A 19,815-nucleotide genomic window follows, 5' to 3' on the forward strand; every position below is an offset into this window, starting at 1 on the left:
ATTGTTTAGTGTCTCAAGCCCAGAAAGATGAATTGTTTCTTGAATAAAATGAATTAGACCTGTTTCTAATTAAACTGATGTTATCCTACAAGCAACAAAAGCAAAAAACAGGATGTCAGAAAAATATCTATGTTTTTTAAGAAAGGTTACTTGAGCAGCTGAAGAATAAGGTTCAAGAGCTGTCAACTTATAGATACAAGTTCTCAAATTATCAGACCAATTTGTGCCATTTTAATCAAGCAACTAAGAACTTCTAATTAAAAATAACAAAAGAAAGAAAGAAAGACAGACAGAAAGAAAGAAAGAAAGAAAGAAAGAAAGAAAGAAAGAAAGAAAGAAAGAAAGAAAGAAAGAAAGAAAGGTAAGGGAGAACTCAGGAGTCTCTTTATACACACAGTGTGTGCTTATATTTCCTGGGATCAGATGTTAGGTTCAAATTTACTGTGTCACTTTCACCACATGACCAAGTCTGGAGCTGCCCATCTTAAAACTTTACAACAGTAGCAGCAGAATTAATGTAGTAAAGTAAGTTAGAAGTAGGTGTATATTGTCATCACTTATGTGATATAACATAGCTTCAAAGAAAACCATATGTGTTTTCTAATTTTTCTATAAACTTAAAATAAATAAATTATTGATAAATTGATGTTTGATATAATGTTGAAAGATAAGTAGATAATATTTTGAAATTTCAAAATATTGCACAATCATCCACACACAGCTCTGAGCTTCTTCAGGTGAGCTTCTTGGATGGGCAGAGTCTGCCCACTGAGCTTCAAGCTTTGGGGACATTAAGACACATAGTTTGTAGTGGGATACTTGGTGACCAGTACACTTTAGTAAAGAGTTGCAGAAAAATCTGTAGCTGTTGGCTTCTGCTCTTGTGTAAAGCATGGTAAGATGAGTGTCTGCTGCTCAGTATTTTTGTCTTTCACCAGGGCCTCATCATGTTGTTGAGCCTTGGCAGTGCCAGGCTCTGTTCCTGTTACCCGACATCTTCAACCAGTCCACCACTGCTACTCTTTACTCCAACTCCACAAGATTATCTTCCCTCTGCCACAAGGGGTGAGTTTCTTCCAGCACCATAGAATGTGGCTACAGGGTTTAGTCTTTATTTATTCATCCTGAATTATTTCTAAATAGCACAGAATGATAGAAATGCTATGCAAAGAAGTGAGTTTTCTCCTCTATTATCTTCTATGAGACCAAGTAGGTGGAACAGCCAATTACAGTTAATTAAGTTAAAAGGTCTAAAACTGGAATCCTGAGAAGTCCTGGTGTGCTAGCCCTCAGGTGCACATCCTGGACCCATTTCATTGCCCTGTCAAAACTGGGCATGGTGGAGTATAACAAAGCTAGTTAATGGAAATAATGAAGCAGAGACAGCAGAAAAACAGCTGTATATTATTTAGATTCAGCTGGCTCTTGGGTGGCTTGCAGCCCTGGGCCTTTCAGGGAGCTGTAGTCATGGCATGACCCCACTAACCCTGGGAAAGGGAAGGCTCCAGTCATCCAGGATGGGAACACGGCCTGGGTTAGTAGAACTAAAGACATTAGAGCCCAGGGTCTGAAAACCTCTCTCTAGATCTTGTGGTGGCCACAGAGCCCATTCAGGGAGTCTGGCAGGGAAACCACCCCATCACAGAGGACTTAAATGGAAAGTGAGGGTTAGGTTTGGGTAGGATTAAGGGTAAGGCAGGGAAACCACCCCATCACAAAGGACTTAAATGGAAAGTGAGGGTTAGGTTTGGGTAGGATTAAGGGTAAGGATTGTGGGGTTTGTCTAGGACTAGAGAATTAACATCAGATTATTTGAGTTTGAGTTCCTGTTGGTACTAGAGAGGGTTAACCTCTATGTGTGGACAGTGGCAGTGTTAGAATTAGGGTTTGGGCAAAGGTGTATGTTTGGGGATGGTTTGTGGTAGATGATCCTATACACCACTAAACTACTGAGGGTTAACTTTACCCATAAGGTCCTTGGAGAGGAGCAGAACTTTTCCTGGGACCCTGTCTGTGTAGAAGCTGCTGTAGCTCAGAACTGAGGTCAGCCTGAAACAAAGGAAAAAAGATGGAGGAAACAGCTGTGTAATCTGCCAGTGGGCAGAGAAGGAAGTTGGTGGTGTTTTTGACTGCCTTAGGTTATATTTTTGCAGGGCTTATTATTGAATCACTAAGGTTCATTATCACAGCATATTGTTGTTGTTGATTGTGTGTTTCCAGAGAGAAATCCAAGAAAAAGAAAGGGGAAACTCTGGATAAAAGCAACTAGCCAAGTCCAGTTGTCAACTTGGTTATCTTGTACAATGTCCATGATATATGTGCTTTGGTATGTGATAGCATGAAATCCCATGATATTTACACTGCATTGTCTCTCTCAGACATCCATCCTTAATACTGTACCCCCAAAATTTTATAGTCTTCAAAGTTCCTTCTGAACCCTTGACCAAGTCTTGATTTTTCCTTATTATTTTATGTACCTTCTTATATACGTTCTTACCTGAGGTAACTTCTTTTTCCACGTGAAATTATGGATGAAGTGTGCTGCCAAGTATTATGCTCTTTAGAAAGAGTTTTTTTCATGTTTTTATTTTTCAAGTGTAATCCTGAAAGATACTGTACAATGGTGTTATTTTATTTCACTTTACTTCTAAATGAAGATAACTCATATTAATTTCTAGTAATATTTTGATAGAGGTTGGCCAATTTCCTCTTCTATCTGATTCACAAAAGGGACCTTTTCCCAAAGAAGAAAATGAATAGGTGTTGTATCACTCCTTTGCTCTGAAATTGATTGGGGTTTTCTGAGAAAGAGTGTAAGAGTGACTATCTTCTTGGTTAGTTATTTGCTTAGCTATTAGTCACACTCTACAAGTGTGACCTTAGGTGAAATGCCAAGGAAGATAGAGAGTAAAATAAGTAGAAGTTATCAATTGATTATACTTTCGTAACTGAAGTAAGGTTTGTGAAGTACTATATGACTTGCATATCTCTCTGCCTTTCATTTAAAATATTTATTTTTATGTATCACCAATAAGCTTCTAAAAATAAAATTTAAATCTATTATTTTTCTAATCCTGTTAATTTCTCTATTTTCATGATTATATGAATTTTTTTATAACTGACACTAACTTGATAATCTGTGTCATTTCCTGGTTTACAAACACTTATTGATTTTTGTCTCTTTTTAGTTATAATTGGCCTCCAGTGACTAAGGGAAGTCTGCTCCTTAGTCAGACTTCCAGTCTGCTCCTCACAGCCCTGCTTCAGCCTCTCAGCTTCCCAGACCCTCATGCAGTTGATTGTAAATTTTTCTGGAAGCTGTTTTACTGTCTACTTTTCAAGACAAAAAATAAAAATCAAAACTTAAAAAAAGATACTTTAGGGCTGGGGATATGGCTCAAGTAGTAGCGGGCTTGCCTAGTATGCACGAAGCACAGGGTTTGATTCTCAGCATCATGTAAAAATAAAAAAAAAAAATAAAGATATTGTGTCCACCTAAAACTAAAAGTGAATATTTTTTTTAAAAATAAGATAATTTAAAAAGTAAAATGTAGAGGGAAAAAGTAGCAACATTTTTTTTTTTGGTAATTAGGCTTATTTGTTTATTTTTTATTTTTATTTTTTTTATTATTAGTTGTTCAAAATTTTACAAAGCTCTTGACATATCATATTTCATACATTTGATTCAAGCAGATTAATAGGCTTTTTAAATTTTTATTAATATTTGTCTGATTTTAATGTGGGTCATCCACTAACACTTCTTCAAAATAACAGTTTCTTTGCTGAGTTCAGGTGACCAAGGAATAGCCACACCCTTGGAACAAAACAAAACACACACACACACACACAAAAAAAAAAACCAGAATTATCTTTAACCTAACTTTTTATTTGATGTCTCAGATGCCCTTAACATTGCACATTAGCTTCTTTGTTCAGTTGAATTGTAACTGCCTTTTGTAGTTGGAAAGATTGTGACTATTTAACTTGAAAAATTTTATTCTGGGCATCATGGTTGTTTCTGGTGAGGTTATGTGGGTGAGAGGGTGAAGGGAAAGTGGGGGATTCTTTCCTATCATAACATAAAGTTTCCCCCACAGTCTGTTCTCAGGTGCCAGACCTCAATTATTTCTTACAGTGGTATACTTTGATTATTTTTACTTCCCCTTTACAAATAAGTTTTAACAGCATTTTATCAAACTGCACTTATTAAGATTCATTTTTAAAATAAAGTTATAGTTCTACTAACCAGTCTGCACTTATTGCTTATGGTTTCACTCACCTGCTATGCCTGTTTTTGGACTGAAAAACAGATATATTATTTTTCATATTTTATCCATTTTCCTATTTGTATATACTGAAAAGAAAAATAGGTCTGGAAATATTCCACTTTGTTTGAATGCAATAATAAAGAAAATAAAATTTAAATATGCTAAATATATCTCCAGATTTTCTCAAGTAGCTATGCTTAAAACAAAGAAAATATCCTGAAATGAAAAACCATGGTCAGCTTCATGAAAGCAAGTGTAAAACCCAAGTATTTATCCTTAATGATGGATTATAGATGATAAATCCAGAATAACCACAAGATTTAAAGGAAAAATAGTATTCAACCTGGTATTCTAAAATGAAGCAGATTGTCCATCAATGATAAATAAAAATGGATTTTCATAAATAATAAAAATCTAAAAAACTATTTTCCATGCATCATTTCAAAGAGAGTTACTCAATATAGAAGAAATTTTTTTTTTTAAAAAGGGAGCAGAGTTTGTGGACAGAAACAGTGGCTCTAACTGCAGAGCTCAAGAAAGTTATGCTTATTCTGCAGTAGAACTTGAAAATATTTTTTTAGCATACCTCAGTCCTACATTTAAAATGATGGTTTAATAGAAATATTAGCTAGTGAGTAGTCAAGTAATTGAATGTAGAAAAAGTTAGAAGATTCTAGTGGTCTATTTTTCTCACCACAAAAAATGAATATTAGAAAATACAGGAAAAACAGAGTGATGAAAAAAAAGTAAAAACGCACTAAACACAAATAATGGAAAGCCAAGTTCTGTATATGAAACACAGTAAAATGTACACTTTTTGTAAAATTTAATGGGAAAGAAGAAAGTAGTATTGATTGTTCTTGATGTTAAGAACATCCATCCCTCCATGAGCAGCATTCATGTCCTGATATTGGATGTCAGAAAGGCTAATAAATTAGAGAAAGAAATCATTCTTACTTCTGGTGTGTGTTTTGTGATGAAAAGTATCTTAAAGTCAAATTTGTGAAAATGCTTATGGGTTTTTAACCTTCATAAATTTTCTGTAGAAAAAGAATGCAACACATAATTATTTTTAAAGAGAATAACTAACTGAGGAAGCATGGACACAGGGAATTGTAACTATCAAAAAAAAAAGAGTGGAGTGTGATGGCCTGTACAGATGTTGATACTCAGAAATAATAAAGTGTCCAATGTAAATTAAGCAAAAAATCAAAGAACACATACCATAAATGATAATCAGTTAAATGCTAAATCCTTGTAATATTTGATTGATTAGGCCTGAAGAAAAAGAATTAGCACCATAAGTTAAATTGGTTTTCCTCCCTCTCTCATTGCAATTAGAAAAGATAATGGGATCACCTAAAACATTGTGTAGGGTCTTCTATTTATATTTCAAGATTATGATCAATATAATCAGACAACTAGTAGTAGGTATGGCTAAATTTAGTTTCCTTTTAAAACTTTACATAGTTGCAGATAGAATGTAGGTTGCTGATTTGGGTGTAAATTTTGGAAACTACTGTTTTATATGGCACTGAGGATTAAACTTGGGGTGCTTTATCATATATATATATATATATATAAAATTATTTGGTACTTTGTTTTGAGACCTGGTCTCACTTAGTTACCAAGGGTGGTCTTGAAGTTGTGATCCTTCTGCCTCAGCCTCTATGATATTTGGGATTAAAGGTATGTACCACCACATCAGGCCTGGACACTACTTTTTTTTACATGCATCTTATAATCAAAATTATTTTAAATATTTTTGCCTTTTCTTTGATATAAAATATTTAATACTATCTTACCAAATTGGTTTTGACCCTAATATTTTTTTTGAAAAGGCCAATATTCATGTTGAGTAGTTATACTTTTTTTTCTTACCATAACAAGATTTACTCATTAGATTCTATCCTGAGTTAGCAAGTCAATTTTATCCGTGTTTTAGAAAAACAAATTGCTATAAACTGTTGTGCTCATGGTTTTAATAGAAGTACCTTCCTCTTAGTCAACCAGATGTTTATGATTTGATTGTTTCTCTTTTAAAATTCTTCTTCTGATTTCTCTGATGGCGTTTTCTATGATATTTAATAGTCAGCTTCATTTAAAAGCACTTGTTTATGTGAAAAGTATATACTAAGGGAAATAAATATCTGGAACAAATTCATAGTACTCAATATGTTTCTCATGATTATATACAGTTTGCTCCCACCATTCTGGGATTTCAATTTATAGAGCTTTAAATGTCTTCCATTCCTCACTATATTTCACTATCAGCACATGCAGAAATAATTTCTCAACAAATTTATATTAAATAAGTAGCAATTTCGAGAAAATCAGATATAATTTACACCTGTGAAATTAAACAATATATGTGGAAGTTTGCTAAAGAATACTTGGCATATTCAAAGAATAAAATGAAGAAACTTACCAGAATTGTTGCTTTCCTTTATGTAATAGGGCACAGTTTATTGACATGTTTTTTTTCAAAAAGACATTAACATTTACCTCATGAAAAAGTAGTTGTTAATCTTTAACATAAATTTTACTTGATTTTTTTTTATTTTTACCCATTTATCTTGCACACTAAGAAGATATTTTCTGGGGTAAAACACAGTGAGATACCGATCAAGAATTGTATTTTCAACTAATGTTGTAAAATGCATCTCTGACACATTTGCTTGTTTTCATTTTATATAATAGCATTATGCACAATCAGCATGAGCAGAGTTTGCTCATTAATTTTGGTATCAATAGTGGGTTAGGTACATTGAAATGATGTTGAGAAAATTACAACTATAATGCTGGAATCTCCGAATTCTTTGTTTTTATCTTTCCTGTGGTGCTTCTGCTCTTGATATTAGTATGTTAACTTTATTTGCATTGTCTATACAGTTTCTTAAAACATAAGACACTTAGAATTGAGGAAATCACACATAGTAAGTTTATTTCATAAACTGATATAAGACTCAATGAAAGACTTCAGCATTATTAATGTACATTATATCAAAATTCCATTATATCACAATGGTATATACAGTATTAAAATTTTATATAGCTAAAGGTTTTTTAACAATGAATGATAGGCACCCTAAGCAAGTATGTAGTTCGAATGATTCATTTACTGAGCTTCATTCATTCATAATATAATAGTTGACAAAAAACACACATCAGAGTGTTTTTGAAAAAATTGCTTGGTGAATTACTAACAATGCAGAATGAAGTTTTTATTTATTATTGGTTCATTATACCCAAATCTTACTTACGTAGTAAGATTGTTATAATATTCAATAAGTTGTAGCTAAAATCATGAAATACCACATACCATATTGTACAGATTATATAAATGCTTTTATTATTTCTTCATTCTTTTTCACAAATATTTATCAGGCACTTACTATATGCTTATTAGAAATAAGTTTATTATAATTATTTCAGATATTTTTAAAAAACTGCAAGACCTCATTTGAAAAGAGCAATATAGATTTCAGAAGTAACTACTGCTTCTCTTGTGAATAATGTGTATAGAAATCTGCTAAGGTCTTGGGGTATGCAAATATATTTGAGATGCATCAGAGAGTACATATATAAAAACAGTACTACTTATTATATTATTTAAATAAAGTGAAATATCATACCAAATGTTTAAAAATTAACTTTTGGGGGAAAAAAGCAAAAGGGTACACTAGTATTTGAAATAAGATAATAATAATTTTTACTATAATAAGTTGTTTCTGAGTCTCATTTTACTCTTTACTTTAATTATCTATCCATTGTGTTAAGAACCCCTATAGGTGTTAAACAATATAAGGTACATATATTGTGGTGTGAGGTGTTATTGGAAAATATTAGAATTAAGTGAATAATGCCATCAATTTTCTATTTTGCAATATTAAAGAACTATTTCAGATTTATTGCAATGGATAGCTTTGTTTAAAGGTAACAGTAGTTTTTCAATGTAGAAATTACTAATAAAAATTTAGGTGTTCTCAAAAAGTCTGTAACAAACATATTTGACGAACTTTGTGTCATAATATATAAGAGAAGTTGCTTTCCTATCTCAAACCAGACATCTTTGGAATAACCTTGTGTAGTATCAGCACATACAAGTTTAGATGAGGACTTTTGCCTCTTTTCTCCTTTTACTTCTCACCTACAACATGGCGTATTTTTCATAAGTATATTTCTATGCTTGTTCAACCTCTCACGAATCTCAGAATTCAGTAGGAGGGATCCCTGGCAATCTAGAAACAAACATATCTGAGATAGTGTATAGAATAATATATGAAGAAGTTCAAGAAAATATTGATCTGGCCATGAGATGGTGCGGTAACTATATAGAAAGCTAAAAATTGAAATTGAAGAAAATATAATACGTCTGAGAATTACTATGAATCATGTAGTTTTTGGAAGCAGATATTTTAAGTAGGAAGCTCTTGAGATTTATTTCCACTGCATCTTTTATATGAATATTTGCTTTGGTATTGAGGGCCACCATATTTTAGCCAGTAAACTTTTGGCTTGATATAGCATAATCAGAAAGCCCAGCATTCTGTTTTTATACCTAGGCATGGTTTACTAAACATTGAGTTTTTGCACAGACTTTTCCCTTATTTTAATATACCTAGCCCATTAGTCTTGTCACATTCAAATTCATTCATTCTTCAAAAAGTAATTTAATTAAATTCCCTATTGTCTTTAAAATAAAAAAATCAACCTAAAATAATTTCTATACTCTAAAGAATTTTATTGTAGTATCTAGAATCTTTATAACTACTAAGAAATGACATTCTATGTCTCTTTTTTACCATTGTCTCTCTCATATTACTTTCATTATAATTTGAGTATGTCCGCAAATGCTCATGTGTTTTTAACTTAGTTTCAAAGGGAGAGAGTTGGAAAATAGTGGAATGTTTAAGAAGTGAGATCTAGTAAATTGTGGTTAGATCATTGGGGGAGATGTTCTTGGAGAGGGTTAATGTAACTTTCATGGGGCACAACATAGTTCTTATTAAAAGCGGGTTGTTACATAAGAGCAAGTCTTTTTTCTGAATTTCTCTGACTTCCTGTCTCATTATGTTCTCTCTACCTCTCAAATGAGCCCTCATTATAATGCCACCTCATGTGTAATGCAGGTGAAGGAGCTGTCACAGGAGCTGAGAAGATTCTGGTACAGTGCACTTAAATCTTCAGAGCTATGTACTCAAAACTATATTTGTATTTATTTATAAGTTGTAGTTGGACACTATACCTTTATTTTATTTATTTATTCATTTTTATGTGGTGCTGAGAATTGAACCCAGCTTCTTGCATGTGACAGATGAGCACTCTACCACTGAGCCAGAACCCCAGCCTCTAAGAAAATATTTTATGCATTTATATCTTTTTATACATTGGCCTGCTTCTGGTATTTTTCTAAAACATTATAAAACAGACTAAAACAACCTCTGAGTCTTATTTCTAAAGAAGACAGGTGAGACTTTGCAATGTATTATCAAAAAATTCTGTAAAAGCTTTAGAATTAAAACTGTTATGAATTGACTGAGTGACCTTTAGTGAGTGATTAAATATGTTTGGGTATAAGGCATCTTACTATGAGAGTGAGTAGAACATCTAAGATTACATTTTAAAAGCTCTGGTATAGTTTAGATGGTAATGGCTTAGCATTTCTGATTCTTATTTGTATTTATATTTCAAAGGTGATATCTTGTATTTTTTTTATATTTCTCCTGGTGCTTAGGTTAATGTATTGCCATTTACTTTGGGACTCAAATATGTGGAATTTTTTTTGTTTGTTTAGTAAAGCAAAAGCGAGAGTGGTGCCTTAGAATATAGCAAAGACTCTATGAGATAGTTTTTATTTTTAATGGGAAGAATTGTCTCATTGCTAATGATTATAGAGGGAATTTACATCTTGATGACACCCATTAATCAGAAATAGTCTGAACTGACTACATCAAAACCATTAGAAAACCATGAATAAAGAGGCAGATTAAAAAAATAGGTTTGTCTAGCACCATTTTGAGTCTCCTATTAGAGTACAAATTATAGTATTTTCTTCTTAGCAGTGAAAGGACTCAAACACTTGTAGCTATATTTTAAGCCTCCTGTAATGACACAAGTCATCATCAATCATAATACCATTGTAGGAAGAGAAATGTAGATCTTCGCAGGCAGAAAAATCAAGTACAAAAAAGTGCAATTTGCCTTATGCAAAAAAAGACTTCATTATTTATGTCATAATTCTTTTTAGCTATCACGTTCCATATCTTTGAGCTCAAGATATTCAACCAGAAGAAAGTGGATTTTTTTATGCTAGATGAGTTAAGAACTGATATAATTATAATGTAGAGTAAACATATTTTGATTTGGGATTCAGTTGTTTCATGGATGATGGCTTGCCCAGGAAAGCAATGCAGGAAATTTTGTCCTCCACTTCACCCAAATTGTATGTAAAAATTATTATTTGTTTAAATTAAAAGTGGAAGCCACAGGCAAATTACAGCAGGTATTTAAATGTCATGATGAGACAACAAACTGCAGTTGTTTTTCTCATGTTTTTGTATCATTGATGGCTGTGGATTTTGAATATTTGAAATATAAAAAAGTATATTAAAAGATAAACATTAGTATTCTTTTGTATTTTAAGGTAATTTTAAGGCTCATAGCCTAAGGTCATAATATCCAGTATAATTACCTCATGTTTTTCCAATGTAATCCCAAGACAAAGGAGTTATGATATATTTTTCATGAAAAAAAATTATTTTTACTAAGTAAAATTATGTTGTTCCATGTATCATACTTTTTATCCTGTATATGTTTGGCCTTAAAATTAATAGAAGTAAATGCCTTGATGGGACTGCCAAAAGGTTTATATTATCTTGTCCTGGTGAATATTGTGGCAGAATATATGGAGGATGAAACAGAAAATTTCTAAAATTGTGTATTTTTGTGGCTGGAAACTGTTGAATGGTACATCATTGTTATTAATGAAAAAGACTGACTGAAAGCATCAATGTTCTTTAAGCGTACATATGTGAACAAATTCTTTGTTAAGAAAAAATGCCCAATGCAGCCAGGAATGACTGAAATACAGTATACTTAGACTCTGGTAATCTCAGTTTTTTTTTTAACTCTAACTAGTAAATTTTCTAGCTCAATAAATTTCTCTCTATACCTTTTCTTGCTTTTAAAACCAAGGAGGAATACTTCCCTCTTTTTAACTTTCTGGATTGTTTCCCAATTTGACTGCAATAAAATATGCAGAAAACTTTTGGAAAATATTACAAAGCATACAAATGGAAGTGAATTATCTTCACTGACTTTGTGACTTTTTTTCATTCAAATGCTGTTGTAGCTCAAAGTGGGTAACTTATCATTCTTCAATTACCTTTAACTGATTATATGTCCATTTCTGCCCTAGCATTTGGAAACCACACTTCATCCACTATGGGTCTCTTACTTAAGTCTTTACAAGTTTTTATTTCTATGTTGTTGTGTGTTGATCCAATTGATTTTACTTCTTATTTAGTTTAATTTCATGTATAATTAAATTTGTATAAATATGTCTATATTGGAGAGTGTGCAACATCCGCAGACCTTGTTTGTAGGCATATGTTGCTCTGAACTCAGTACTTCATGAATTCTATGTAATGCTACTAAAATTGTAAGTTATATTCAATATTTTTGTATGGATTCTGTGTATAAGAAGTTTTGACCCTATTGTACCTGAAAAGCCAACGTTTTATGATAACAAACTTAATCTTTACGTACAACCTTCTCAGTTTATCTCTTACTAATTGGTCCTCAGAAAATTAGACTATAAAACATAGCTCATTAATTATTTTGTCATAAGTATATGGCCTCATTCAACCTTGACTTCACATACATTTCTCTAATTCCTGCCCTGAAATAACACTACCTATAGAATAACAAGGACATCAGAATTTACTAATGTAATTCATGAAAATTTGTAAATTAATGAGATATGTAAATTCATGAAAACAATGATTATTGACCTCATTCCATGAAAAATGAAATATCTCCAATGAGGATGAAGTCTAGAAGGCCATTTTGCACACAAGAAGGATAAAGCTCTTCTTTCATGTAAGAGCTACCTTTAAGTTTGTGGAAATTCAGTCTATTAAAATCACTAGGAAATGTTAAAAAGTTAAAATTTTAAAATTTATAAATGAAGATATGAAAATCTAGGGCTTAATTTCATATATATATATGAATATATATATCCTTCTTATAACTCTTAATTTCACCATAAATACAAACAGAAAAAAATAATTATCTGACTTATGCAAATTGTATTCCATATTAAGTTTGACTAAAATGTGTAAAAGTTTTAACAGATGCTAGAGTATTATTCACTCAACAGTATGTTTTACTGTTACTAGGACATTTAGTCAAGTGGAACACTATGATGTCTGTCATTTAACAACAGGATGAAATACATGAGTGTTAACACATAAACAAATATTCAGTTGTAAAGACATACTGCCTACATAAGTTAAATATAGGTTAAAAAATGCACTGTAAACCTGGCATGATGGTACATGCTTGTAATCTAAGAAAATTGGGAAGCTGAGTAATTTCAGAAATTTAAATTCAGCCTCAGAAACTTAGTGTGTTTTCAGCAACTTAGTAAGATAGTCTCAAAATTTGAAAAAGTGGAGAGAGGGCTTAGGAATGTGGCTCAGTGTATAAAAATATCTAAACTTAAACTGAAATACAAAAAAAAATTAAAGTTTACAATATTACACTTGAGTGTTAAACATCAAAAATAGATTTCATATAATTCTTTTCTCAGTATTCAAAAGTGAAAATAGTAATTTTTGATTTATATTATTTCAAGGATTATGTTTCTTCACTATGCATATATGATATTTATGACTGATATTTCTACAAAATAACTTGATAATGCTTAATAAATTTAAGCAAAATTTAAAGACAACTACTTGTTTTCTAAACTTAAATGAGTTCTGTATTTTACTCATCCTCATATACATCAAGTGTAATATATAGATAATAACTTACTATATTGTCACATTTAGTATAAATGTTTCATTGTTATAGAAGGCATACATTTTGGACAAAATCTGTTCAATGTTCACTACTAGTATGAGTTTTCAGATGTTCAATGAATTTAAAATTTAAATACATTTTGGAAATATTACTTAACAATTTAGAGTTTCTGGGCACAATGAATTCTCCAAAAATAAGCAGTGTTTAAAAAACATGTAGCTACATTTTTTTCCATTTGTATTTTCTCTAAGCAGTATGTATTCCCAGGTGTTGAATATTGAATAAATTTTAGAGGCATTGTCACATTGTCAATTTTCACATTTCAAAATTTTCTCTACGCTATGGTTATTGTGGTGAGGACTAAATGTTGTCCCTTTCTTAGAGTAATGGTACAATGGTCTCATTTGTAGAACTTCTTTCAAGTGTGTTTTCTCTGATGCCTAGTAATATATGATATATAATTTAAAACGTTTCTACATTCTATACATTTAGATGTCTTCTTTCCAGAATAAGTAGCCTAGTGGTGAACAGAATTGATTTCTTATTAAAAGCTTTGCTGCATTGTTTCTATTTGTAGGGGTTCTTTTCTGTATACATTCTGTTGTTAATAAGGTTTAGTCTTTCTTTTTTTAATGCTTATTTTTTAGTTGTAGTTGGACACAGTACCTTTATTTCACTTATTTATTTTTATGTGGTGCTGAGGATCAAACCCAGGATCTCGAACCTGCAAGGCTAGCCCTCTACCACGGAACCACAACCCTAGCTCCAAGGTTTAGTCTTTCCTTAAAAGTATTATTACTTTATTCACATTTCAAATTCACCAGGATGTCTTCTGCTGTGGTGAATAAAGTTTTATTTTTTATTAAAAGCTTTTCCACATTATTCACTTTTGTAGGGCTATTCTCCAGTGTGAGTTCTGTTGTGGGGAATAAGGCATGTCTTATTGCTAAAAGCTTTGCCACATTCCTTATATTTGTAAGGTTTCTCTCCAGTGTAAATTCTTCCGTGGCAAATAAGGTGTAATATTTGAGTAAAATCTTTGTCACATACTTTGCATTTTTGAGGCTTTTCTACAGTGTGAGTTCTGTTGTGGCAAATAAGGTGTGATTTTTGACTGAATGCTTTGCCACATTCTTTAAATTTGTAAGGCTTCTCTCTAGTGTAAGTTCTTCTGTGGCAAATAAAGCCTGATTTTTGAGTAAAAGCTTTGCCACATTCTTTATATTTGTAGGGCTTCTCTCCAGTGAGTTCTGCTGTGGTAAAGAAGGTCTATTTTTGACCAAAAACTTTGCCACATTCTTTACATTTGTAGGGCATCATTCCACTTTGATTTCTGCTCTGGCGAATAAGGTTTCATGTGTCACCAAAGCTTTGCCAGATTCTGTACATTTCTAGGGCTTGTCTCCAATGTGAGTTCTTCTGTGGAAAATAAGGTCTGATTTTTGACCAAAAGCTTTGCCACAATATTTACATTTTTAGGGCTTCTCTCCATGTGAGTTCTGCTGTGGTAAATAAGGTCTGATTTTTGACCAAAAGCTCCGCCACAATCTTTTCATTTGTAGAGCTTCTCTCCAGGGTGAGTTCTGCTGTGGTAAATAAGGTTTGATTTTTGACCAAAAGCTTTGCCACAATCTTTACATTTGTAGGGCTTCTCTCCAGTGTGAGCTCTGCTGTGGCAAATAAGGTTTGATTTTTGACCAAAAGCTTTGCAACAATCATTACATTTGTAGGGCTTCTCTCCAGTGTGAGTTCTGCTGTGGCAAATAAGGTTTGATTTTTGACCAAAAGCTTTGCCACAATCTTTACATTTATACGGCTTCTCTCCAGTGTGAGTTCTGTAGTGGCAAATTAGGACTGATTTTTGACCAAAAGGTTTGCCACATTCTTTACATTTGTAGGGCTTCTCTCCAGTGTGGGTTCTTCTGTGGCAAATAAGGTCTGATTTTTGACCAAGAGCTTTACCACAATCTTTTCATTTGTAGGGCTTCTCTCCAGTGTGAGCTCTGCTGTGGCGAATAAGGTGTGATTTTTGACAAAAATCTTTGCCACATTCTTTACATTTGTAGGGCTTCTCTCCAGTGTGTGTTCTGCTGTGGTAAATAAGGTTTGATTTTTGAGCAAAAGCTTTGTCACAATCTTTACATTTGTAGGGCTTCTCTCCAGTGTGAGTTCTGATGTGGTAAATAAGGTCTGATTTTTGAGCAAAAGCTTTGCCACAATCTTTACATTTGTAGGGCTTCTCTCCAGTGTGAGTTCTGCTGTGGCAAATAAGGTTTGATTTTTGACCAAAAGCTTTGCCACAATCTTTACATTTATACGGCTTCTCTCCAGTGTGAGTTCTGTAGTGGCAAATTAGGACAGATTTTTGACCAAAAGGTTTGCCACATTCTTTACATTTGTAGGGCTTCTCTCCAGTGTGGGTTCTTCTGTGGCAAATAAGGTCTGATTTTTGACCAAGAGCTTTACCACAATCTTTTCATTTGTAGGGCTTCTCTCCAGTGTGAGCTCTGCTGTGGCAAATAAGGTTTGATTTTTGACTAAAAGTTTTGCCACGTTGTTTACATTTGTAAGGCTTCTCTCCAGTGTGAGTTCTGATGTGGCAAGTAAGGTTTGATTTTTGACTGAAATCTTTGCCACATTCTGTACATTTGTAGGGCTTCTCTCCAGTGTGATTTCTTCTGTGGAAAATAAGGTCTGATTTTTGACCAAAAGCTTTGCCACAATCTTTACATTTGTAGGGCTTCTCTCCAGTGTGAGTTCTTCTGTGGGAAATAAGGTGTGATTTTTGACCAAAAGCTTTACCACAATCTTTACATTTGTAGGGCTTCTCTCCAGTGTGAGTTCTGTGATGGCGAATAAGGTTTGATTTTTGACCAAAAGCTTTGCCACATTCTTTACATTTGTAGGGCTTTTCTCCATTATGGGTTCCTCTGTGGCAAATAAGACCTTTTTTTTTACTAAAAGCTTTGCAACATTCTTTATATTTGTAGGGCTTCTCTCAAGTATAAATTTTCTGGTGATGAACAAGGCCTGACTCTTTATATGATTTCTGTTGTTCACTCTCACTTGTAGTTTTCCATATTTTCTTTTTTGGTAAATAGTCAAGATCACAACTTCCATATTTTGCACTTATCACTTCATGTAATATATGTTTTTGGCCCTTTTCTAGTGAATATTCTTGGATATGATTAGGAGTCATGGCTGAAATAAACAAAAATTAAAAAAACAATACCTATTAGACTGGGATAAATATATTTTGTGTACATAACATGAAATTAAGGTAAAATAAGTACATTAGGAGTGTAGCAGATTAGTAAGTCCAAAGTCACCATAAATCCAAAAAATATATTAGTTCAATAAAAATGTACAGAAAAAATTACCTTGAGAATATTATCCAAATTCTTGTAGAGACCACAGTATCCAAGAGGAGTACATCATTAAGAAGAGTAATATAGTAAAGTGTAGAAAAGAATAATTAACAGCCTTTTGTCCTTCATAAGATAGTATTGGGTATTTAGGAAATATCTACCAGCTACCTTCACTGTCAGTAAAATAAGAGAAATGTAAAACATATACAAACATTTCTGTTTTGAATGATAATACCATAAATATTCAACAAGGTAAAGAGGCAATGGATTCTTAAAAAGAAATATGAACAAAAAATTTACTAAGAAATATACACACACATGTCTATAAAGATTTTTGTAAAAACATTTTAAAAGACAATAAAAACCTTGCATAGACTATGGCCATAATATTTGGATGAATTCAACACATGACAATCAAATATAATAAATTGATTTTTATATTTTTACATTCATGTGATATGAGAATTTCCTTTATTGACAAATACCACTTTGTTTATTTATAAATATATCATAATCTTTTGTACTATATATACAAGGTAAAATGACTAAAGAGAATGAATTAACAATTATTATTTCATATAATTATTAATTTTGTTCTTATAATGCATTGTATTCCTTCTACTAGTATTTATGAAGAACATAAAACACTCACTATGTGGTAAAATAAAACTCTTGACCCTATTATGCTCAATAAAATAAAAATATGAAGACTTTTACTATAATATAAACCCTACACAAAACACAGTACCTGGTGAGCAAAATTTTGCTCACTAAATTTCTGACTTCCACATGTGAATCAAATGCTCCTACAACTTAATATCTGCATGCCACCTTTCACTTAATTCAAAGACCTGCATATATTTCTTATTATACTTTAAGAGACAAAATATTTTATAACTAAATGATAATAGTATATAAGTACACATTTTTAAACATTTGACATTGATGGGCACGCACATTGAGTCCCTAGCTTGAATACTGAGAAAAATGTTGGCACTAAACACAAAAGCAGAGGTATCTCTTCAATTTTCTGATTTAACTGTTCATGGATACATATTTAGTACTGTAAATTCTGGATCTTTAGGTCATCCAACTTTTAATGTTTCATGTGTAATGCTTGACATTACCTCAAAAATTCTATATCATGTACTACAACACAAGTCTTTTTAAAATTGTTTGAGCCATGCTGTTTCTAAATTTCTGTGAATTCTCTCAAACATGATGTACTTTTGCAAGACTTCCCAATTAGCAAATATTACCAGGACACAGAACTGTTCTTACCTATTGTATTTTATTTAAACGTTTTTATACTTTTTTCCCGAAAATGGAATAGATAATATACTCATGGCTCCTTTAATGAACAAATGAAAAGTAGTACAGCAAACATAAGCAAAGTGAAGCATGGCTAAATCCAAAAAAAAACAAAAATAAAACATTAAGAATTTAATGTTAGGATACTGACAGTTATGAATTACTCAAAGAACACTAAATAACTATTTAAAAAACTTGAGAGAGTGAAATTGAAAAATATTAACATCAATGGGCACAATGTTTATGTGAATAATTTTTTAAGAAAAAATGAGAGGGGCATTCCTAGTGTGCAAATCCGATATTCTACAAATATGGGAGAGGCTTACCAAGCAGTACCAAGTTTAAGACAAGTCTAAGCAACTTGTAAAATACTGTAAAAATTAAAAATCTATAGGATATATAAAGAGAAGTGGGATATATATATCACACACACACACACACACACACACTGTATTTTGTGTAGGGTTGATGTTATAGTCAAAGACTCACTCTCTCTCTCTCTCTCTCTCTCTCTCTCTATATATATATATATATATATATATATATATATATATATATATATATATATATATAGAAAAGAATCCAAGCATGCCACAATAAAAAACAATGATCCAAAAATTAAATCACTAATCAAAATAAAAAATATTAAAAAATTATAAACTAGAAGTATAATGATTTATTCACTTCCAAATATTTATGATTACTAATGCATTATTTCAAAAAACAAAACAAAAGAAAAAATTTAATAACAGAATTGAATCTAAAATAGAAAATGTCAAGTAAGTTTCATCAGAGAGCATGGAAAGAAACCAAGCATGATCTGCTCCTAGAGGCCCTATTTGTTTAAAGATGGATAATTCTTTTGCCTTTACAATCTCATCCTTTTGCACAATTTTTAATCAATGGGATATAGTTTTAAATCATGAAATTTCTCATAATTCTTTTGGACAAGCTTTTGTTGAGTGAGCAAATTGTATCCTAATACTTGCCTTTTAAAACAGAAACAAACAAAGATCTAGACTCTTTTATATTAATATGCATTAAATATTGTTATATTTACAGTTAATGTGCTCAATATACAACATAAAGTTAATACTCAAAATTGGTCATCTGCATTGAATAGATATTTTATTCTCAAACAGCAATTGCAAATAAAATTATGTAATATATGAGGTTCCACCTGACCAGCATGACAAGCTTTTATGCCTTTGCTCACGTGGGGAAAAGCATAGACTGCTACACTTATGCTAACATGTCCTGTTTAGACTCTAGCTTCATGCTTGAAAAATAGCAATGACAAATGTACATCAGTGACTGCACAAGCTTATTTCTAAGTTTCATTTAACCCTGGAAGATAAGAGTTCCTCCAAACAAGAGAATAATCATTCTTCTCAAAAGAGGAGAAACATTAAAAGAGGACCCCAAGATACTTAAATTCCAGTTACTTTTTGAAATATAAAATCATTGACAGCCTCAGCTCAACAGGTGTTGGCTAAAATGGGGTTAGAATGTACTCTAGATAACTTTGTTACTGCTTTGATTGCTAAACTCACACAAAACTCTGTAAATGCTTTGGTCTTAACAAAAATTTTGCTCTGTTTCTGTACACCAGCTCTGGGAAATTCAGTGCTGCCAGATCCTGGACTTCAAGGACCCATTACAATATCTTGACTCACTTGCATAAAATTGTTATACACCTGCAAAAATGTCTCATGGTATTCATAGTTGTCTTAGAATAATGTGTCCTTACCATCCACATAGTATTTAATAGGTCAAAATCATGTGCAATTTATTCATAAAATATCTATTCCTCTTGATAAAAACTGTGATGATTCAGT

At 32.0% G+C, this 19,815-nt stretch overlaps 1 protein-coding gene across 1 annotated transcript in view; it reads right to left on the reverse strand.

Moving 5' to 3' along the window:
* Nucleotides 1–19,815, reverse strand: part of LOC143640171 (uncharacterized) — a 68,222-nt gene that overhangs the window by 9,521 nt on the left and 38,886 nt on the right. Inside the window, 2 exon segments of the mRNA XM_077108071.1 lie at nucleotides 14,937–15,254; nucleotides 15,333–16,228. Coding sequence (XP_076964186.1) covers nucleotides 14,937–15,254; nucleotides 15,333–16,228 — 1,214 coding nt within the window.

Source organism: Callospermophilus lateralis, unplaced genomic scaffold, assembly GCF_048772815.1.
Source record: "Callospermophilus lateralis isolate mCalLat2 unplaced genomic scaffold, mCalLat2.hap1 Scaffold_130, whole genome shotgun sequence".
Lineage (NCBI taxonomy): Eukaryota > Metazoa > Chordata > Mammalia > Rodentia > Sciuridae > Callospermophilus > Callospermophilus lateralis.